This window comes from Pongo pygmaeus, chromosome 4 (genome assembly GCF_028885625.2).
Source record: "Pongo pygmaeus isolate AG05252 chromosome 4, NHGRI_mPonPyg2-v2.0_pri, whole genome shotgun sequence".
Classification (NCBI taxonomy): Eukaryota; Metazoa; Chordata; class Mammalia; order Primates; family Hominidae; genus Pongo; species Pongo pygmaeus.
Genome location: NC_072377.2, coordinates 857,289 through 880,699, shown reverse-complemented (window position 1 = coordinate 880,699; position 23,411 = coordinate 857,289). Strand labels below are relative to the sequence as shown.

The window sequence follows — 23,411 nt, the reverse complement described above, 5'->3', positions numbered from 1 at the left end:
GATCTCATCTGAGTGCAGCATGGGCTCCATAAGGCTGACCTCCGTGACCTTGGTGTCCTGTCAAGACTTGCCCAGTGATACTGGAGCTGGGGTCCACAGCACCTCACCCATACTCATCCTCCACAACTGCAGGGAACCTTCTGTCATGCCTTCCAAGCTATGTCCTTCACGGCAATTAAGGTTTGGCGATTTTTTCTTTTCTTCTACAGCAAGAATATTGTACCTTTTGTCTTCTAGACATGTATCTGCCTGTGATGGTTAATACTGAGTGTCAACTTAATCAGACTGAAGGATGCAAAATATTGATCCTGGGTGTGTCTGTGAGGGTGTTGTCAAAGGAGATTAACATTTGAGTCAGTGGGCTGGGAAAGGCAGACCCACCCTTAATCTGGGTGGGCACCATCTAATCAGCTGCCAGTGCGGCTACAATATAAGCAGGGAGAACAATGTGAAAAGGTGAGATGGGCCTAACCTCCCAGCCTACATCTTTCTGCTGTGCTGGATGCTTCCTGCCCTCAAACATCGGACTCCAAGTTCTTCAGTTTTGGGACTCGGAGTGGCTCTCCTTGCTCCTCAAGCTTGCAGATGGCCTACTGTGGGACCTCGTGATCGTGTGAGTTAATACTTAATAAACTCCCCTTTATATATGTATCTATCTATTCCATTAGTTCTGTCCCTCTAGAGAACCCTAATACACTGCCTTTACTCTCAGATGAGTCTTTTGCCTTATTCACTATACCCCACCCCAACTGTTTTAAAAAGCTCAAATTGTTTCTTGAAGAACTTGTGAGTACAAGGGCCACATGCCACTGTGGACCCCAAGCTGACTCCCGGAGAGTGGAGGTGGGGGAGCTGTTAGGGTTTTGCCTACTGGTGAAAAGATCCTTTAACAGCACTGACATGCAAGGACTGGGCCCACTCCTCAACCTGCCACCCCCAGAGCCAGGCTCTGCTTTCCACGGCAGGAGTGGCTCCAGGTTCTGAATCTGGAGTTAAGGCCCAGCAGATGACGCGGTGACCAGAACCTGCATATGCCTTAGCCTTGGTGATCCTCCTCCTGAATCTGCACCTGGGCCACTGGCACCTTCCCAGTTTCTTCTGGATGACGCAGTTACACCATAAGGTCCTCACAGCATAAATTAGGCTTAAAGTTAAGTAATCATGTGAGTAATTTTTAGTAAAATTAAAAGCACTTGGAAGAGATACTTAGAATCAAAACAAGAAAATTCTAAAAAATATTTTAATACTTAAAAAGTTCTAAAACAAAAGGTAAGGTAATATGTTCTTTCAAAAGCGAATTTCACATGCAAAGTATTAATTATATTTATTTTACTGTGAGATAAAAGCAAAACATAGTATTCGGAGAAAGAGACCAGTAACTGACCTATTTATTTTATATTATACTAATGTGAATCCTCATTAGAGATGTGATAACGTTATTGCACAAACAAAACCATGGGCAGAAACGTTCCAGCAATGCAGGGGCGCCCATACCGGGTTACAAGGGACGTCCAGCATGTGTTTCCTTGGAACAAAGTCTGCACTTTTCCTGCAAATGGGACCATGTCTGATTATTTATTATGAAAGAACACTTTACCGACCATTTTTTTCTCAGTTGGTATAATGTAGAAATAGGCTTTTTTAATCCATTAAATAGTCTTGAAAACATTTTTGCACTAAATCGAACGAGCTGATATCAGAAAGCAATTGCCACCTTCGACCTGGAGTAATGTGTGCATTTTTTAATGCTATGATTATATGCTTCTTTAGGGTGACACAGTTTCTCTTCTGGCTTCTATAACACCTGCATTAATCTTCCTTTTTTGCTGTTAAACAAAACTTGCTGACATTATACATCCCATCCACTGGGGGTGGGCTGGGAACAAACAGGTTTCGATGGTTCTTCACAAGGAGACAAACAATCTGAATTATCTTTTACAAACAGTGAAAATGACAAGATGTTTGTCTCTCAGTATGCATTTTAAAACAACATAAATAGAACACACTTCTTTTAACAAAGCCTGGCCTTGGTGGCTTTCTAGCTTGCAGTCTAAGTAACGTTTGCAGAAGGGATTCCCTGGGAGACGGCTGTGTGGGGCCACCTCACTTACTGGTTGTGTGTTCTCCATGGGAAAAGCACCAGATGGGGAAGCCCAGGATCAGATGTAAGCCGCAAGCTTCTTTCTCTCTTCAAACTGCTTGTCCACTGCCAGAGATAGGGCCTGGAGGAACCCCTCTATGGTGACGGTGGGGGCCTAGAAGGTACACGGTCATTGCTGGAGGGGCTCAACTCATGTTTGGTGAGGCCATCTGGCATCCACAGCCCCTGCCGCCACCCACAGTGCAGACAGCACAGAAGGGGGTGGTAGCTGATGGGCTGAGCAGTGAGTGTGCACCACACACGTGCAGGGTGCAGATCAGCCAAGCTCTTTACTTCAGAAAAGGCAAACAAGGTGGCTGCGTGACCCCCCATGTCCTGCATGTCAGAAACAGCTGCGGGGGTGGGCAGGGGGGCACCAAGGCAGCCACCCACACACTGAGAAGGATAAGAAGCTGTAGGGAGCAGACCCTGGAGGGCCCACCCTACGTCCCAGGCTTATAACCAGAGAATTCCCATGGCCCAGTGCCCAGAGCTGTCACGGGCCCTGCAACGAAAGGCTCCCACTCATGACCCACGTCCACGGCCACCTCTGTACTGAGCACCGTGTCCAGCGCAGAGGCTGCTACTGATCAGACAGAGCCCGAGTCACTTCTGATTGGAAAGGAACCATTCCAAGATGGGGGTTTTCTCTTCTCAGATGTAAGTGTATCTGCTCTGCCAGACACTCAGTCCTTACCCCAACCAGCTGCTGGGGACAGTGCAGGGGAGGAGTGAGTGCCCCGGGCCGAAGCGTCTGCAACAGGCCCAGCACCCAGTGGGTGAGGCTGTGGATCCAGGTCACTGTTCTACGTGAGCTGAACCCAGACTGAAAGAGCACAAACCTCTGGTGAGGCCAGCGAGGGCCCTGGCCACGAGTTCAGCACACCACAGAGGCGGACGTGCATGTGTGTGCATGCATGCGTGTGAGCAGAGGCACGTGGCATAGCCGCCTCCTCCCAGAGGACTCGAGACAGCCCCTGTGTTTCAGTGCCAAGGTCAGCTCCTCCTCCGGCCCCAGGACCCTGTGGTTTAGAAACTGAGATAAAATAAGGCTGATACCCTAGGGCTACTAAGTGGAATCTCCAGCGAGGCTGAGACCTGTGGACAGGGTGGGTGCTGGAGGACAGCAGTGGAGACTCACCTGGACATACAGCGCATGAGCCAGAAAGGGGAGTTTTCTCAGGACCCGGCCGCTGAGGCCTTCGCTCTTCCTGTGTAAAGAAAACCCAGTTCAGAGACAGCAATTTATACAATCACACGTTTCAGGACTAATTTTCCTCATTGGCCGAGGCATCCCTGGGAACACAAGACGAAGCGTCCCAGGCACACCCTGGGTTCACAGGGCACTTCCTGCCCCTCACCAGTCTCCTCAGCCTCGTCCTCTGAATATCCCTTTGCCCCCCGGCCTCTTGTATGGGGCCGATCTCTCCCCATCCTCAGCTCCTGCTCTGGGAGGCAGTGTCCTCACTGCTCTGAAGCACACCCAAGGCACACCTTTGTGCTCTGCCCCAGGGCCAGCATCCTTGCGCTCAAGGAATGCATCACCTGCCTGGGAGCACCAGGCATAGGGCACGATGCAGCGGGCACATGGTCAGTAGGCACAGATTCCCCAAATAATGGGTGGGTTCACATCTTCAATTTTTGTAGAAGTCTCCGAACTGTTCTTCGTTCCCATCTTAACTGATTTAAATCTCTTCAACAGATAATCCAAATCCTTAAAAAATACTACATTCTTCATGTTATCCCTTGTTTAAAGCCTTCCACACTCTTGCCAACTTCAAAATAAAATTCAAACTCTGGCCAGAAACCTGAGGCTCTGTCCACTCCACCCCCCGCCTCTCCGGCACCTCCCCAGCCTCCGCACTGCAACCCACTAGAAGGTCACCTGAACACACTGCTCCAGCAGCCTTCCTGATTTCTCTCCAATTGGAACCAAATTCTATCCTTCAAGGCACCGTTTGATTTTCCTACCTTCCCTTCCACCCTCCCCGGACCCCCAAAACCATTTCCTTTCTGGGGACTCTGTGAATCCTTGTAAGTGTCGTCAGCCGTAGGGTCGCAGGCTTCCAGCACATGAGCCAGCGCCCTCCCTGCGCAAGGGTTACATCTCCTTTGGAAGGAGGTGGCTGTGCTGCGTGTTTCTACTCATATGCACACACACACACGTGTGTACATGCACCTATACTGTTCGCACCTATACTGTGTTGAGAGTTCACACCCAGAGCCCTCTCTGGTCTCCTCAAAGGAAACAATGACTCCCTAGTTAATATCATAAATGGATTCTTCTTGATTACAAAATGAGGTCAATTTGCACCTTGAAATTTCATTCAAAAGAAGGCTCAATTTTGACACGTTGTTTTCAATGAAGCCGATCATCTCCAGCTCTCGGAGGGTCAGCAGCTGCTGGCGAGGGTATATGATCTGACACTGAGGAGACAGAAGCACAGGCGGTTAGCTGAGTCCAGAGGCCTGACCGTAGGCACCGTCAGCAAGAGGGACAGCACCTGCAGGTCAAATGTCAACCACGTCACGTCTCACAGAAATCCAGACAGTGACAACTCAAGATGCACGGGTGCACTAGGGAACAAACTTGCTCTCTCATGCCTCTCAGCGTACACATTCTGCTTTTTCAAACAAATACAAATAACAGAACATGCCTCAGAAACCAGTAGCAACATACCCTCTTCTGTGTTTCGGGCCAAAACTTTTCCTCCCTGTGTGTCAGGAAGGGAAGGGACCTGGAGGCACCCAGTCCAGTCTGTTATGCCACCTTCGGAGACGTCAAAACCCACAGTGGGCAGAGGTGGGACTTAGAGCCAGGACTTCCACTGACTTCCAAAGCAGGATCCTAGTTTGTCTGTTTTAAAGGTGAGGCTTGTTTGGCAGCACGACACAGTGTCTGACTGACCGAGGAGCTGGGCACCAGAAGTTCCCCTCAGAGATCATTTGTCTGGAAGTCATGCTTTTCCAAGCAGCCTTGCCAACAGTCAGGTGGGCACACTGACTTACTATGACTGAATTCTAATATGAACCGTTCTGACTCAGGAACCAGGAGAAGGAAGAAAATAGCATTGTCTGAACATTTTGGAGGTTTGTTGAGGGGTGTGAGCAAAATTAAGACACAGTTTGTGCTTGTGCTTGAGGGGATATTGAGCTTTTGAGACCAGTTCAATATCCACCGTGACATCTGCATGTCTTAATTTCATATAAACTGCCTAAAATAAGAAACTACCCCTATCACTGGGGGCGGTGGCTCACGCCTGTAACCTCAGCACTTTGGAAGGCTGAGGTGGGCGGATCACTTGAGGTCAGGAGTTTGAGACCAGCCAGGCCAACATGGTGAAACCCTTTCTCTACTAAAAATACAAAAATTAGCCAGGTGTGGTGGCACGCGCCTGTAATCCCAGCTACTCACGAAGCTGAGGCACGAGAATTGCTTGAACCCAGGAGGCGGAGGTTGCAGTGAGCCGCGATCACACCACTGCACTTCAGCTCTAGGCAAGAGTGAGACTCTGTCTCAAAATAAACAAACAAAGAAAAAACTACCCCTGTCCTACACTGTCCCAGAAAAAGTCATCCCTCTTAGCTAAAACTTTAAACATCCTCTAGATTCACAGCACAAGTGTACAAGTGTATAAATGTCACATTGCGAGGGCTGGAACCCACACTGAAGGTGCGTGAGGACCTCCAACACACACGACTTCCTCGCAGGATCTGCTATCACGTGGGGCTCCTTGGCAGCAAAACTGCTGTAGAATCAGTCTTCAGATCACTGGCATTCTCCAGGCAAAGCTCCACAGAGCTCCGTCTCCTTTCCCCAACCCCCGAGAAAACCATGCCTGCACAGTGCTGACCCGGGCAGGCCCAGTGGGTCCATGGCTGCTGAGACCAGCTCTCCCATCCCCAACCAAAGCAGGCTGTGCCATCCCTGTTAACGCCCCTGCTCTGTGGTACCAGCAGGTGGCAACAACTGCATTAAACTCATCACTGTTTAAATCCCCATTCACTGGTTTGCTTGGTTACCGCCCAACTACCGTAAACAAAGTCCCCTGCAGGATGATTTGTCTGGGACAGGTCTGGGACAGCCCCAACAGGGGCTAGAGCAGCAGAAACACAAGCATGGGGCAGGTCCCTGCTAGCCTGACACACACACACTGCACGCGTCACTGCCCATGGCGACGGCGTTCCTGCCTATCATCACAACAGGCGACTCAAGAACATGACGTCACATGACCCCGTGACCACAACCACCAGTCCATACTACGCCCATGATGTTTCCTCTTTCAGGCCCCCGAGAGGCAGGGCATTGGAAAAGTCCGGGGTAAGCTGAGAACTAGGATTTGTGCAGCCAGCCAGGTGAGCACAGCCGGTCACTGACGTCCCCTACACTGATTGGTACCTCAAATAATGAACAATGATGACTGTATTGTGCCAAAAGAACAAAAATATTGAGTCAGTGGCCCTAGTTTCAACTATCAGCTCAACCTGTCACATACAAAACTAGTTTTCAATTTAAGAAGGGAGTTAATGTGTATGGTGAAATCCTCCATACTGGAACAAGCTTATTTTAAGCTATCTTAATTAATTAAGAACATATAAGAAATCCATTTGTATCAAGAGGAAAAAAAAAATAAAGGTACCTTCATCAGTTCTTCCAAACAAGAGAGGTAGATTTTGAAGATGGCTGCTACAGAGGGCGGCCCAATGTACTGCTTGATGTCAGCCCTGTCCACGAAGGCCACGTCGATCTTCTCAGTGATGTTGGAAGTGGTCAGAATCACGACATTGGAATGCCTGTTGTGGCCGAGAAGCAAGCACCACAGTCGTCACGGCTGTCGGTGACCCAACTCTATCCTGCCCTATCTGGCAAGGAGGTTGGCAGCACAATGGCCAGCAGGCTGCCAACAGGAAGGAAAGGGGCCTTGTGCCCACACAAGCCACACGGACCCCCCAGTCTTTGCTCTCGCTGCTCCTCGGCCTTCCGGGAATTCTCCTACAGCCCCACTTGGCTCATTCCCTCACTGCCTTCAACCTTGGCAAGGATCTCACTTTCTTTCTTTTTTTTTTTTTTTTTTTTGAGACGGAGTCTCACTCTTTCACCCAGGCCGGAGTGCAGTGGCGCCATCTTGGCTCACTGCAAGCTCCGCCTTGCCAGCTCACACCATTCTCCTGCCTCAGCCTCCCAAGTAGCCGGGACTACAGGCACCCGCCACTGTGCCCAGCTAATTTTTTGTATTTTTAGTAGAGACGGGGTTTCACTGTGTTAGCCAGGATGGTCTTGATCTCCTGACCTCGTGATCCACCTGCTTCGGCCTCCCAAAGTGCTGGGATTACCGGTGTGAGCCACCGCGCCCGGCCTAGCAAGGATCTCACTTTCACACAGCGTTCCTGACCGTGCCACCTACCGTAGGCTCTGGTGCCCACCACCACCTGGGTATGGCCACTCATCATCCCTAGACATACCCTAGAGCTGGGTTACTTCCCATGTTCACGATCTGCTCTCCCCTCTAGCGTCTAAACTCCATAGAGAGAGCCCCTGTTGTCTGGTCTGTTGACCAATGTCCCCCAAGGGCCCAGCATGAGTCAGCACAGAGCAGGCACAAGATGCCCCCAGGGAGCATGCTGCACAGGCCCGGTGGGGCTTGGCTGCACGTGTGGCATTGCTACCATTGCTGCCTGGGGAAGGTCAACTTTACCTAGACCCTGGCCAAGGGAGGGCAGGCCCCGTGCCTGCGAGCCGGGGTGAGCTCAGCAGAGACAGGACAGGGAGCCTGTGGGTCCCGGCAGAGGAACAAGGCACAGAGGTCGGGTGAGCTCACAGCTGCCCAGTCCAGCACCAGGAGGGTGGGGCTGAGGAAGGGCCAGAGGGAGGCCTAGGCCTGGAGATCACCACCCAGGGGTTGACAATCCAGAGATGCAGGAGTGGATAGGACTGCTGGGGGACAGAAAGAGTCCTCTAGAGAGGGGCTGGAACCAGGAGCACGAGGGAATGAAGGCAAGAGAGGCAAGTGTGTCTCCTTGTTTCTTCCTGAGCCACACGCCCTTGTGACTGACAGGGAGATGTCACGGTGACCTCCATCCTCTGGTTTGAGTGGCAGGTGCACAGTGAGGCCATCAGTGTCATGCGGAATCCCAGGAAGTTAGGGATTTGGGGCCCAATGAGCAGTGTGGGAGTGTGCCTGGCATCCCGGGCATCTAAGCCTGATGTCTGGTCACAGGTGGATGTGTAGGTCTGGGATTCCCCCCACAGAACCCTGAGCTATGCTGAAGGGGCACAGGCCAGGAGAGAAGGCCACAGACAGGCTGTGTAGACCCCAGACCCCCCCCGTGGAGAGATGCCAGCAGCATAAACCGGGGGGACAGGAGAGTGGAGGCCGGGGAGGGAGGCTCAAACAGATTCAGGGAAGGGGCCATCAGGGTGTCAGCGCTGTGCAAAGTTCCAGAAAGAGAAAAGTGAACACTCGTGTGAATGCGGGGCTCTTGGGCTGCGGCAGGAGTAGGAGCCAGATTGCAGCAGACTGAGGCACAAGCCACGTAGGGATGGAAGTGGACAAAAGGAGAAGGAAGCCAGAGGCAGGGGAGGCCCCCCTCCAGGACCTGCACACTTGTTGGGAACAAGCCCCCCAAAACTGGCCATAAACAAAATCTCTGCAGCACTGTGACATGTTCATGATGGCCATGACGCCGACTCTGGAAGGTTCTGGGTTTACAGGAATGAGGGCAAGGAACACCTGGCCCGCCCAGGGCGGAAAACTGCTTAAAGGCATTCTTAAGCCACAAACAATAGCATGAGTGATCTGTGCCTTCAGGACATGCTCCTGCTGCAGTTAACTAGCCCAACCTATTCCTTTAATTCAGCCCATCCCTTCATTTCCCATAAGGGATACTTTTAGTTAATTTAATATCTACAGAAACAATGCTAATGACTGGCTTGCTGTTAATGAATACGTGGGTAAATCTCTGTCCGGGGCTCTCAGCTCTGAAGGCTGTAAGACCCCTATTTCCCACTTCACACCTCTATATTTCTGTGTGTGTGTCTTTAATTCCTCTAGCGCCGCTGGGTTAGGGTCTCCCCAACCGAGCTGGTCTCGGCACACACTCCTGCAGCTGACCCCAAGACGAGCGCTTCTCAGGAAGCCAGATACGCTCTCTGTGTTGAGACAGTGGTGATGGCCTGGACAAAACGTTCCTCTGCACAGTTCAGTTTGCTGTCACCCCACACTCAACAATCCAGCTTCTGAGAATGCCAGGGACTCCCCAGGCACCCTGAGGGCAGAAAGAGCATTTCAGAGAAGGAACCTGAGTCCTGGCTGACCACCACACAGGGACAGACAGGTTCTGGCTCACCCATCACTTCCTTGGGAGTTGGGCCAGCAGCTGTCCCTCCTTAGGCTTGATCAACTTGGGCTACAATGACAACAGGCCCTGGCCCTGCGAGGCTGGACTGTGGAGATGTGGACCATCTGCCCACGAAGCTGTCTGTCCTGGGCCAGCAGGGCGAGCAGGGGAGAGCCATTCACCTACGAGCAGCACTGGTTGGTGCTGACACTGGGTGGGATAGGAGAGAAGTGGGTGGGATAAGGCCTGAATGCAGCAGTTCTTCATTTTATGCTTTTCTGTGCTACGTAAGATTCTTACCGTGCCTGAGTTTTCTTTCACATTTTTTTTTTCTGAGACGGAGTCTTGCTCTGTCACCCAGGCTGGAGGGCAGTGGTGCGATCTCGGCTCACTGCAAGTTCCGCCTCCTGGGTTCACGCCATTCTCCTGCCTCAGCCTCCTGAGTAGCTGGGACTACAAGCGCCTGCCACCATGCCCAGCTAATTTTTTGTATTTTTAGTAGAGACAGGGTTTCACCATGTTAGCCAGGATGGTCTCAATCTCCTGACCTCATGATCTGCCTGCCTTGGCCTCCCAAAGTGCTGGGATTACAGGTGTGAGCCACTGTGCCCGGCCTTCTCTTACATTTTTAATAAACTAAAAACAATTTCTTTAAAAAGCATTTATGATATGCTGCTTCCAATGTGGAAAAGGGGTCAATACTCAATGCCAATGCACTTTTAGGTAAAAGAGCTGGGCACTAAGATCTAGAGTTGTACAAGTATCACGCATTTCTTTGGGACAAACTTCTCATCACTTCTCAGGGAAAACTGCTGCATGTCCTGCTTACCTTTTAATCTGATCGATTTGGGTCAAGACAGCATTGACCACGCGGATGGCATCTGATGGCTCGGTGCCCGCCCTGCAGGCGTTTCGGGCGGCTGTGAGACTCTCCACCTGTTGGGAGGGAGCAATGGGGTCAAAAAGGACAGGGCCTGGCACCTCACAGGCAGCTATCGGGATACGTCCCCCTGAGCACGTGAAAAAGATGAATGAATGGGTGTTCCCATGCCTAGCCTGCGGATGCTGCAGGAAGGTGGAAAGGCGCACAGTGCAGGGAGGGCTAGAGGGCAGCCCGGCTGTAGGAGGGGAAAGCCGGGGCATCAGCAGTAGGCTGTGTCCCCACAACGGCAAAAGGCGATTCTGTCATGAATTTCCTTATCTGGAAATGCCTACCTCATCAATCAGCACGAACACCAGAGCGTCTTTATCATCAATCAAATCCTGAATCTTCTGAAACATCTTGGTTACCAGCTTGCCACTCTGGAACCCAAACACCCTTTTAGTGTCAACGTGCAGGGACCACACTGCCAGGTGCACAGGGGGACCCTGACGTGGCCTGCTTCCCCGGTTGTCCCCACAAGCCCAGTGTCTCCTGACGGCCCCTCAGAAAGCTCCCTAAATCAGAGAAGCCAGGGCAGCATGGGAGGAGGTTAGCCTAACACTCTTCCCTCTGCTTTGAATGCCAGGGTGCTGAGACCTGAGACCACACCTGACCTGCCTGGGGCGGCACAGTGAGGGTGACCTGTACCTCTGCTTTACCTGTGTGTCCTCTCTGATGAGGAAAAGAGGCAGACCACAGATGCAAACAGGCTGGGATGCACTCCTCACAGGCTCTCCTGTGCCCAGTGTGCCTGGTCCCACCTCACCTCACCAGAGGGATGTGCGGATGCCAGGTGACTTGGGCACAGCTCCTCAGAGGTAAGAATCACATGTGACATCACCTTGTCTGACCCCCTCAGCTCACAGACAGCGCTAGGGCGCATGAGCACCAAAGGCATGCATGGCAGGGCTGCAGTCCCGAGTGCCAGGCCTGCCCTCCTGAGAGTCCATCGATTGTCCTGTCCCACCCAGTCATAGGTCTGGGGAGAACCAAGGGAGGGTCCCCATGGGCCCCAGCTCCAGAACCTTCTCTGATCACAGTCAGCCCCAATCCTTACACACCCTTCCCACCCAGTTCTCTCCTGAAGCTTCTGGAGGAGGATTTGCCTAACATACAAGACATTTTTTCAGCTATACAATCCAGACAATTAGAATTAATATTTAATACTTACTTCCGAAAACCACTTAGAAAAGAGGCTGTGGCTGTTTATTTCAATTAATTGGCCATATCGGTACCTGAGATAGAAAAAAGGAGTTGAGAGAATTACTAATCGGTCCTGTGGATCCTCAGTGGCAGCCATTCATGCATCTTGAATGCAACATCTCAAGTGCCCAGCATCGGGGGAATTACAATTACTGACAAAGAATTGAGGAATCCAGCCCTCCGTGTACTAAATAATTATGAAAAAGTCTAACAAGATTCAATCAGTAGTTCTAGACTGTATCAACTGAATTAAAGAGTAAAAACTCCCATTTTATATCTATTTACAAATTATATTTCTGTTTAAAAATATTAGCAGTACTAAGGTAAGATAGAAAACAAAACAAAATAGAAGCATCAAGAGCTTTTGGCAGGAGCTGAGCATTTTCCCCTCCTTCCGCAGAACCCTAATCAGCACAGACCCCAGAGCCCAGGAATGCTCAAAGTTAACTTTAACACACACAGACTGACCGGAACCCAGAAACACTCCTCTATCCATTCAGAAGCCCGCAGACAGATCTGGACGTGCTTAGCTGCTGACTAAATCACCAGAGAACAAGACTGAGGCCAGAGAGAAACTGACTTCCAGGTCCTCTTTTCAGTTGCTTCCATGTCAAAAGTCCACAAAAGAAAAAGAATTACGTTCAAGAAGCATCACTGGCATTCCACGTAAAAAAGAGAGAGACCATTTACTGATACTGTTTATAAAACAGTGGAGGGATACAGACAATCTAACAAAATATAGACTGGGTCGAATATTAAACAAAATTAATTATAAAACATTTTGGTTCTTTGATAGAGTGAGGAACAAAGGCTTGCTAAGACTTCTTTTTGCCATTTCTAAGCCATAAAACCAATGCATATTTCCAGATCTTTGTACTGGAAAAAGCTATATTCCTTATAATAACATTTTCCTTCTCTTGTGTTTCCCTCTCTGCCCCTAGAGATCTTTTTTGGTTATTCTTTGGAGGCAGGGTCTCACTCCCATCACCCAGGCTCACCACAGCCTGGACCTCCTGGGCTAAGGTGATCCTACCACCTCAGCCTCACAAGCAGCTGGGACCACAGGCATGTGCTCCCACACCCAGCTAATTTTTTGTATTTTTTTTATAGAGACAGGGTTTCTCCATGTTGGCCAGGCTGGTCTCAAACTCCTGGTTTCAAACGATCCACCTGCCTCAGCCTCCCAAAGCGCTGGGATTACAGGCATTGAGCTGCCATGCTGGCATGCCCCTAGAGATCTTGACAACACACATGTATTTCAATATGTCAAAGCAAAGGGCAAGTTGCTAAACATAAGCTAAGGGGTCAAAATAAAGCAATTTCCCTATGTAAAAACATTTACGAGACATTTTTGAAGAACAAAAATTATGTATACGAAATTAAACCTCACAGGATTTCCGCTAGTCATACTGGAGTAACAGGAAGCAGATTTACCATCTAATCTTAAATGAGAAAACCTCATTTAAGGCAAAATAGATGAAATGACATCTGGTAAGGTTGCTGTACACAGGGCAGTGAGGGCTGGGACTCCTGAGTCGGAAGACCAGGGACCCTCTACAAATGCTCTGACTTTCTGCCGGGAGGCGTCTTCCAACCACAGGCACGGGAGGGAACCCAAGTGGAGCACAGCCACTTGCTGAGTCGAGGAGACAGAGACTGGAGTTCAGGGAGTCTGAGGTGACTGAAGGCTGCAGAACAGAATTCCAGAAGGGAAGGAAATATGAAGAAATACCTCAGAAGGAGTGCCCAGGATCTTCATGGCACCCCTGATGTCCTGGATGAATACTCAGGTGTGTGTGAGCAGGGGACATTCCATGCAGCTATGTAAAGGGCACCCATGGTCTGTGAGCTGAAGGGCTCCTGGACCTCACACAGGCTGAGAAGAGTGCATACTCCAACTGCCAGGGTGGAGAGTGCACACGGATCCTTCAGCGCACTCAGTGGAGACCCCAGAGGACCACAATTTAGTGTTAAGACCAAACCTAAAGCCCTCCCAATCAAAGCTTAAAAAAACCAAACCTCAAAGGATCACACCAAATCACAAGTAATGGAAATGCCTAACGGAACAAAATCTAACACTCACTAAAGGAAGACGTAATCCACACACTTCAAATCACAATGTTCAGCAGCTAATCAAACACTACCTAACATGCCAACAAAGCAAAACCATGTGACCCATAACCAGAAGAAAAACCAGTCAACAGAAACACATCAGAAATGACAATCATGATGGAATTAGCAGACAGAACATTAAAACAGCTATTATAGGGTTGTTCAAGATGTGAACGAGAACATAATGAAAAAACAGTATAAAAAGAATCAAATAGAACATTCAGAGCAGAAAAATACATTATCAGACATAATAACTTCACTGAATGGAATTAAAAGCAGATTAGACGATGTAGAAAATCAGTCAACCTGAAAATACAGCAATAGAAACTTTCGAATAAAACATATTTCTAAAGAACTGAAAAAAAAACGAAAAAGCACAGGAGTGGCCTGTGGAACAACATCAAACAGTCTAACATGAAAACAGACAAAGTCCCAGATAAAGGGGAGGGGAAAGGAAATTCAGTGAGGAAACAATGACCAGGTATTTTCCAAATGTGATGAAAACCATAAGCCCCAAACAGACAGAACTCAAGAGGAAAAGACAAATCCATAATTAGAGACGAACACTCCATCCAGCAAGGGGAGAAAGTATAGTCTTCTGAAGTGCAATTCACCAGCACAGATCGTGTGCTGGCAACAAAATTAAGTCTCAAATCTTAAAAAACTGAAACCATAACTCAAAACTATGCTGAATACAGAGGAATCAAGTGACTTACAGTGAAGGAGAGGAACATATTATTTGTGTAAAATGATTTAGAAAAAAACAACCTCCTGTTATAAATCCCATTTCCATAGCTCTCTTCTCACAAATTACCGCAAGTTACCTGCTCGAAAGTCTAATCGTCAATTTCTGGGCTAACGCTTTACACAGGGATGTCTTTCCAGTGCCAGGAGGACCTGTGACAAAGATACAAGCAAATATATTTTTAAGTCAGTGCTGCAACAAATTTCTTAAAACAATAGTAACTTCCATTAGCCATAAAATATAAAGAACACAGTTAAAAGCTATTAATATTACTACAATGAAGTCTGCTTAGAAACTTAAATGCTATGAAATATTACCAATACACTTACATCTCCCCCTTTCTTACTAATTTGTACTGAACTTCATATTTCTGGTCTCAGCCTCCATCGCCTCCTCACTCCCAGCACTGCTCCCAGCTTCCCGGCCTGCAGTCTCACTTAGCATCAGGAATGAACATTGCATTTTCTAGCCTACATCTTTGCCAACACCTGTCCTTGTCCCCACAGTTCCTCTATGAAATCCACCCATCAAGGCACCTTTCAGAGGTCAAACACACCTTTCTTGATAAATGGAGGTAGAGGAGTCATGTGTTGTTCCCGTTGCCCCCAGAACCACCCTCTTTCCTAAGACAATTCTCAGCGGGCTCATACCCCATACTAAACTCGAAGAGGCAGAGGCCAGCACTCTTCTTGCACATCTGCCTGCCAAGTGTCCCCTAGCACAATGTGGGCGGCAAGCCACCCAGGTGCCGAGGCAAGAGACCGAGGGCACGAGCTGTTCCAGTATAATAAAATAAATAAGAATACTTATACTAGATATAGATCTTAGATATAATTATATATGAATATTAATCATTAATTTGTAGCAATTACTCTTTATGCCAATATTATAATAATCCTCGCTCTACAATCATAACCTAGGAAAAACCAGGCCATACAGAGATAGGAGCTGAGGGGACATAGTGAGAAGTGACCGGAAGACAAGAGTGTGAGCCTTCTGTTATGCCTGGACAGGGCCACCAAAGGGCTCCTTGGTCTAGCAGTAACGCCAGCGTCTGGGAAGACGCCCGTTGCCAAGCGGACCGTGGTCTAGCGGTAGCATCAGTGTCAAGGAAAAACACCCACTACTTAGCAGACCGGGAAAGGGAGTCTCCCTTTCCCCGGGGGAGTTTAGAGAAGACTCTACCCCTCTACCTCTTGTGGAGGGCCTGACATTAGTCTGACTAATTAGCCTGACTAATGTCAGGCCCGCCCGCAGTCATCCAGAGGCCTGTCTCCCTGTGATGCTGCGCTTCAGTGGTCACGCTCCTAGTCTGCCTTCATGTTCCATCCTGTACACCTGGCTCTGCCTTTTAGATAACAGTAGCAAATTAGTGAAAGTACTAAAAGTCTCTGATAAGCAGAAATAATGGTGTAAGCCGTCTCTCTCTCTTCTCTCTCTCTGCCTTGGCTGCCAGGCAGGGAAGGGTCCCCTGTCCAGTGGACACGTGACCCACGTGACCTTACCTATCATTGGAGACGGCTCACACTCCTTACCCTGCCCCTTTGTCTTGTGTCCAATAAATATCAGCGCAGCCTGGCATTCGGGGCCACTACTGGTCTCCGCGTCTTGGTGGTAGTGGTCCCCCAGTCCCAGCTGTCTTTTCTTTTATCTCTTTGTCTTGTGTCTTTATTTCTACACTCTCTCGTCTTTGCATACGGGGAGAAAACCCACCAACCCTGTGGGGCTGGACCCTACAAACAATGCCTCACAGAAGCTGTGAGGTGACCAATATGGAAAAAGGAAAGCATCTAACAGAAAATGGAGACATGACCTCTAATTTTCTGCAGGCATTTTCAAGAATTAAAGAGGAAATACGTGACTGGTTCCAAACAGAAACAACTTATTTCACTAATTAAAATACCTGCTGCTTACTCTGATTGTGCTATGAGGGCAGTATGCGGGGCCTATCTGCTCTTTAAAAGAACATTGTGTTTTAAGGTCACTTCGTCACGCAATCTTAACTGACTTAAAGAAGCTAAGTACTCTTCAAGCTTCTATTTAACACTTTGCTACAGTTTCATACTGTCGAGTCCACTCAATTCCCGTGTCCCCATTCTACCCGGTGATATTGAAAACAAAACAAAACAACAAACCATTAGTATTTTCTCCTGAGAAGAACCAGACAGAATTTCTTTAAAATATGGCTTTTTCAGTTTACTCCTCACAAAGTAAAACTCTGAGTACTACAAAGAAATATGAGTCAGTTTCTGTCCTAAAGAAGAGTTACAATCACCCGGGAAACAAGGCAGAATTCTAAAGAGTTACAATCAGCCTGGAAACAAGGCAGAATTTTTGGAAAAGTTTGATAACACAATAGTCCCCCCTTATTCAAGATTTTACTTTCCAAGGTTTCAGTTACCTGCAGTCACCCCCAGTCCAAAAATATTATATGAAACATTCTAAAAATAAACAATTCATAAGTTTAAAATAACTTTTATAAGTTATTATAATTGTTCCCTTTTCCTATTAGCTATTATTGTTAATCTCTTACTGTGCTTAATTTATAAGTTAAGCTTTATCATAGGAATGTCTGTACAGGAAAAAAAAGTCTACATAAGGTTTAGCACTATCCACGTTTGGGGCATCTGAGGACGTCTTGGAATTCGGCCCCCCACAGGAAGACTTGATTAAGTGCCAAGTAATCAATGCCCCAAGGGCCAGGCGCGGTGGCTCAAGCCTGTAATCCCAGCACTTTGGGAGGCTGAGGCAGGTGGATCACCTGAGGTCAGGAGTTTGAGACCAGCCTGGTCAACGTGGCGAAACCCCGTCTCTACTAAAAATACAAAACTTAGCTGGGTGTGGTGGCGCATGCCTGTAATCCCAGCTACTCGGGAGGCTGAGGTAGGAGAGTTGCTGGAACCTGGGAGGAACCCAGGAAGTGGAGGTTGCAGTGAGCCGAGATCGGGCCACTGCACTCCAGCCTGGTCGACAGCGAGACTCCGTCTCAAAAAAAAAAAAATGTCCCAAGTGTCATGAGCTGGATCTGCTTCACAGAGAGGGGACATCCTAGGACGGCTGTGGCTGCTTCAGAAAACAAAGAGCAGTAACTCCTTGCAGAAGGACAAAGGTACAAGTAAAGGCTAAATTTCATGCCACTTATCTGGTCAAATAAAAGCCTGCATAATTTACCGTGGAGCAGCACCACCCGGTTCCAGGTGATGAGGTTGCTGTTGACGTTCTTGTCTGAAAACAGTAAAGTTGTCATCACATAATCGAGGAGCTGATAGAGAAAAAGAAAAAGAGCTTGATAAAGGTACCAACAAGGCAAAGGTCCCCAAGAAATGTGCCCTCCCCCAGGGCTTAATCCTACATGAGAAGAGGGAGCACAGGGAGAGAGGCCACCTCCTAAGAGATCATCACCTCCAAATGCTTTCATTTCAGAAGAGAAGGTGCTTCCAAAAGGGAAAAGTAAAAACACTGGCTATTACTGTTATAAATATAAGAAGAGAAACAAAATGATCACTTTTATTTAAAGTGCCAACATTAAACAAAACCACTAAGGGGTTTGTTTATCAAGTAATGAGTAAGCTCCTTCCTCTAGAATGATACAGCAGTTATTAGCAAAATAACAACAGCCACAATGTGGAGGAGCAGCCTAGGACAGCTGAGTGATGGTCTTCTAGCGAGCTGCCGGCATGGGAAAGACCCTTCCTGTTGAAGAGGGTGCAGGGGTTAAGACACACCGGCCTTTCCTTTGTGCGGACCAGGCCAGCTCACCTACCCTCCTCCCATCTCCAGAGGGTTCAATTCTCTAAGTTGCCTTCACATTCTCCCTTTCCCTCTTTTCCCTCAGGTAGCTCCTCAGAGACCAGCTCTACTCTGGAGCAATCCTGGAGGACAGATGTCCAGGACAAGGGCTGCCAGCAGACAGAGGCTCCCAAAAACCCATCTGCATCAAGTTGCTCAGGGGTGTTGGAGAGCAAAACAATAATGGTTCCTCTTCAAATAACAGGGCATTCTAGGAGAAGGCACAGCAACTTACGTGGGATTTGACTTCCACATCATACACCAAGCTGTCCCAAAGCCCATGGAATTCAGCTGTGACAGAATTAAACAAAGACCTGATCTCAGGAAGGCAAGCAATCACAGCCACCCCCAGTCAGTCTCCCCTGAGCCTAAGCCTGAGCTTCCCATTGTGTTGCTCCAGGTAAGACTATGATTCTGATTACAAGAAAGTATGAATTCTGCAAATTTTTCTTCAAATTTTGATTTTTATTAAAATCAAAGATGCAAAATAAATGCCAGTCACATGTAACTTTTGGCAGACAATTGGATGGAGTCAAAGAATTACACTTTATGTCTCGTTATCATGTGCAATAGTCTTTCAAAAAAACTTTAACTTCCCACCCTTCTTTATGATATTGTTGTCATTTATTTTACATTTATGTATAACATAATCCCCACAATATGTTTTCATTAAATTATCATTTTTTTGGTGGTAAACAACACATTATAAAATTTATGATTATAACCATTTACAATTGTCTTTTACCCATGCTTCAACACAAGTTCAGACGCCAAATGCCCGTTTCTCCACATGCTGACTGAATGAAGCCCTGGGCTGGGCCTGCTAGAACCCATCAGCAATGCCCATGGAGAAGCATCAAGCACACAAGGAGCCACTCAGCAGGACAGACCAACTGAGCATGTGAGAAGAGCACATGAGCACTCTCCGTTAGCCATGAACTCTAAGGTACCCACCCAAAGGAACAGTATGGTCCCACACTGGGGGACCATACTTTCCTCTTTTGTGATATACTTTCCATTTCATAAGAAAGAAAACATCCTAAAATCCTACAAAACAAACGGACAAACAGAACCCCCCGTGAACTGACATGGCATGGAGTATGCAATCCTCTGACCTCAGCCTCCCCCTCAACTCCCATCACACCCCATACCTGCAGGTAGAACCCAGTGATTTGCTGCAATTATGTTTTCTGTCTCTTCCTCCAGATTTTCACTGCTGGGGCCATCTTCATTCAGCTGGAAGATGTGAAGTGCAACAGTGCATGCACTCAAATCGATGGGCTAAAATGAGGGAAAAGCCAAATAAATCGACACACATTTCCAACTCTCACTTAACTCCAACCATACAAATTAGATGTTAAAGTCTACAAATAAAAACTGAATGTATAGTATAATCAAAACTAGTTCTCAGATTAGATGAGAAGGCTATTATTTTATTTCAGATTGAGGATTAGCTCTTTTGAAAGCTAATACCCATCCCTTGCCCTTTGGGCCCTACATTTACTTACAGAATGAAAAAGTGCCCTAAATCCAACCTCTGGGATGTTATTATAGTCTATAAATACACTCACACAGATGTGACCAAAAACTGAGTTTTACCACATAAGGTTTCTTTGTTTTTTTTTTTAATTAACTTGTTTTCTGAGACGGGATCTTGCTCTGTCGCCCAGGCTAGAGTGCAGCAGCACGATCACAGCTCACAGCAACATTAAATTCCTGGACTCAAGTGATCCTCCCACCTCTAGCCTTCTGAGTAGCTGGCACTACAAGTGGTACGCCACTGCACTGGCTAATTTTTTAAAACTCTTTTTAGAGACGGGGTCTTGCTATGATCCCTGGGCCAGTCTCTAATTCCTGGCCTCAAGTGATCCTTCCATCTTTCTCCCACAGTGCTGGGACTACAGGCATGAGCCACCTTGCCCAGTCAGTTTCCTAATTGTGTCTTTTTACATTTGTTATTAACTCAGAGAAATGTTTACATCGGTAGATAGAAATCTATTTCATTCTTCTTAATGGCTATATTGTACGTAGTGTAGACATATGGAATTCATACATTTATTAACTGATCTCTGGTGGACAGTTAAAATATTTCAAATTGTTGGCTATTATTAACAGCATCTAACAAACATCTGTTCAGAAAGAGCTACAAAATTGCATAATTATCAGCGACAATAAATTCCTACAAGTGAATCTGCAGTCAGAGAACATTAGAACTTTCCCTGGGCAGCCCATGCCCTCCAGTTAGGGTGTCCATCCCTCCACAACAGTGGGGAAGCTCTTCCTTCCCTCAGACTGGCCAAAACCACGGCAGTATCAGATCTCAGTGTGCACAAAGCTCTGAGCATGCACAAACATGAGTCCTAACGTATGAATGGGGAGGTCCCCCTCACGAGCAGAACTTAGTACCAAGCCTGTTCTTCACAGCTGGTTCTTACAGGGCAGGAATTGTACTGCTGTAAGTGATAAGTCTTCCTTAGGAATGTTTCCGGTGGTTTACTGGTGCCAGAATCGCCCCAATGCCTCCACGTCCTCACACAAAGCTCCTCTGACCCATACACATGAACTCAGATGGTGGGTGAGGTGGCCACGCATGGGATGAGATGAAGGAATTCTATAGGCAAGCCCATCTTCTCACCTCCTATGGCCCTAGCACACACTGAGCACTTTCTAAACATTTGCTGATTGAAAGAACGAGGCATGATACACAGGCCTTACCAGCGCAGCTCACTATGGTACAGCACTGCATTCTCATTCCTGGTTTCCAATCTGCCCCTGCTATACTGACAGCACCCCGATATCAGGGCCACTTCCTACTCCCAGCACCTGGCTCCTGACAGCTGGTGAAAAGAACTTGTCTAGCCACCCAAACCAACAGAGAAGTGAACCTGTTTCTGACAACAGGCTATGAAAACGGCAAGACATTCATGATACAACCTTTGTATTCAGCTAACGTTCCTTGGCCCAGCAAATTAGTAACTTACCTGTGAGTCTTTAACCTTTAATTCTGTGTCAACAATAGACACAGACTGCACATTTCTGGTCAAAAAAGGTTCATCAAACTCAGTCCATGTGTAATCCCCAAACACAATATTATGTCTGTTGAGTAGCTTTCTAACACTCAGGTTTATGTCTTCTTTCTTTGCAGTGCTAAAAAAAAGAAGCCAAAACACACATAAATGATCTTAATTCAAAAACAAAATGTTAAAATTAAGTGTTTTGCAAAAACTCAGACAATACATAAGAAAGCGCAGTAGTTAACAGGGTAGGTTGGGGTTGGCCTGCCTGGGACCAAATCTAGAGCCACCCCTTGCCTGTGGGTCCTCTACCAGCTGTGACCTGAAGAAGCTGTGCCTCAGCTCCCAGTTAGAAAAAGGGGACAACAGTAAGAGTTCTCACTATGCTGGGCTACAGTGAAGTCATTAATACATTCAAAGTGTTTAGGACGATACCTGGCACATAGTAAGCACCCAATAATGTTGGCTTTCACTATTATTAATGAAGTTCCACAGCTGTGGGGTCAGGCCTGGGGTCTGAATTGTAACAAGTCTCCAATAGCTGTGATTCGTGCTGAGAAAATCTAATGCTTTAAGCTTGGTATCCAGGGCTTCCCTCGGCCCCCCTTGCTGCAGTCCTCCTGACACCTCCCCTTTCTACAACAGTGACCTGGTCCTGGATCACACCTCTGTGCCCTGCTGTGCACTGTCCCAGCTTACTGGGCCGATCAACTGCAGTCACCCTTTAGGTCCTATTCAATGTCTGCCTCCCTCTGAGCCCTCCTGGACAGGCTCCTCAGAGCCAGGCAGGTGATCTGTGGCCCCTTTGCAATCGTCCCAGCACCCTACAAGCAGCGACCACCATGCATAGTGTGGTTGTGTGCAGGTGTCTATGAACTCTGGTGCAGTTGTACGTAGGTGTCTGTCCTCCAGGTGCAGCTGTGCTCTGGTGTGATTATGCCTAGCGTCTCTGGGCCTAGGTGTGGTTGTACATGGGGTGTCTCCAGGCTGCGGTGGCACTGTGTACAGGTGTCTCTGAGCGCTAAGGTGTTTACACAGGTGTCGCCAGGCTGTGGTGGGGCTTTGTGCAGGTGTCTCTGGGCCCTGGTGCAATTATGCTGACGTGTCTGAACTCCAGCACCTAGAAAGTGCCCAGTCAACAGCTGTTCTGTTAAAGGAAAGGTCTCTTCCTCTGCATCCCCTCTGAGGCTGGTGGTCTCACCTGACCTCAATCCACCCTCCAGGGACATAAGGAGGGTCTGTGAAGGTCTGGCCCCGCTGCTGAGCTCCCCCCACTCCAGGGAGCAGCACAGCCCACAGGCCCCACCGTACCATGAACTGACTTGGTCACAAATGAGTGCGATTTGCTTTGAACCCTAAAAATTTCACACCAAGTCCGTGAGGAACGGGAACAATTAAAGGGTCTGAGAAACAGTGGCTCAAAGAATAACCACCCAACTTCCGGCTGAGACTTTAGAGCTCTCTGTAATGCGTAGCCATCCTATTCTCCACCGTGGGACTCAGGGTCAGATCAGTGCACTGGAGGACAGCCGGGCAGGGTCAGGGCCAGGTCCGTGAGCCGAGGTCGGGTCGGGGCTCAATCTGTGAGCTGGGGTCCTGCGCGCAGGGCTCGGGTCGGCCGGGTCGGTGCCCTGCGGTGGGGTCGGGTCATTGCGCTAGGATCGGGTCGGGGCCCGGCGGCCTGTGCGCCGGGGTCCAGTCGGGCCGGATCAGTACCCTGGGGTTCAGTAGCATCAGAATCGGTGCGCTGCGGTCGGGGCTCGGTGCACGCGCTGGGGTCGGGGCGGGTGGGTGCCCAGAGAATGTGTCGGGCCGCCCCGGCTCACCTGCTGCCGCGCTGATGCACCTCCACGTGGACGGTCGGCGACTCGGCCACACAGGGAAGCGCCTGCTTCAGGTCGCCCACGGCCTCGTCCATGACGCCCCCGAGAGCCGTGGAGACCCAACCGGGGCGCGGCCGCCGCCACCTCACGCCCAGCGTCGCCGCCACAGCCGCTGCCTCAGCCCGCGGGCCCTACCCTAGCTTCGAATCTGCCGCGCGAGGCGCACCACCTCCTGACCCGGAAGCGCTCCCGCCCGGCAGGGCCACTTCCTGCGGCGGCCCCGCCTCGCCCCGTTTCCGGCGCGGCCCCGCGGGCTCGGCCAGCT

General features: G+C 48.7%; 1 protein-coding gene across 3 annotated transcripts; it reads right to left on the bottom strand.

Moving 5' to 3' along the window:
* Positions 1-1,226: 1,226 nt before the first annotated feature.
* On the bottom strand, positions 1,227-23,397 carry TRIP13 (thyroid hormone receptor interactor 13). 3 transcript variants are annotated; one of them, XM_054489682.2, is made up of 13 exons: positions 23,090-23,397; positions 21,231-21,396; positions 19,401-19,530; positions 18,485-18,540; positions 17,632-17,722; positions 14,540-14,612; positions 11,572-11,635; positions 10,694-10,780; positions 10,308-10,414; positions 6,781-6,934; positions 4,455-4,567; positions 3,282-3,351; positions 1,227-2,255 (listed from the first exon to the last, which is right to left on the bottom strand). In XM_054489682.2, the coding sequence occupies exons 1-13, from the start codon at positions 23,179-23,181 to the stop codon at positions 2,160-2,162; spliced, it is 1,299 nt and encodes a 432-aa protein (XP_054345657.1). In that variant the 5' UTR covers positions 23,182-23,397; the 3' UTR covers positions 1,227-2,159. The 3 variants fall into 3 exon arrangements, 1 of the variants encoding a protein (XP_054345657.1); XR_010126351.1 differs by lacking the exons at positions 1,227-2,255; positions 3,282-3,351; positions 4,455-4,567; positions 6,781-6,934 and adding exons at positions 7,208-9,406; positions 9,488-9,688 and having other exon boundaries at positions 9,779-10,414; XR_010126352.1 differs by lacking the exons at positions 1,227-2,255; positions 3,282-3,351; positions 4,455-4,567; positions 6,781-6,934 and adding an exon at positions 7,208-9,688 and having other exon boundaries at positions 9,779-10,414.
* Positions 23,398-23,411: the final 14 nt, after the last annotated feature.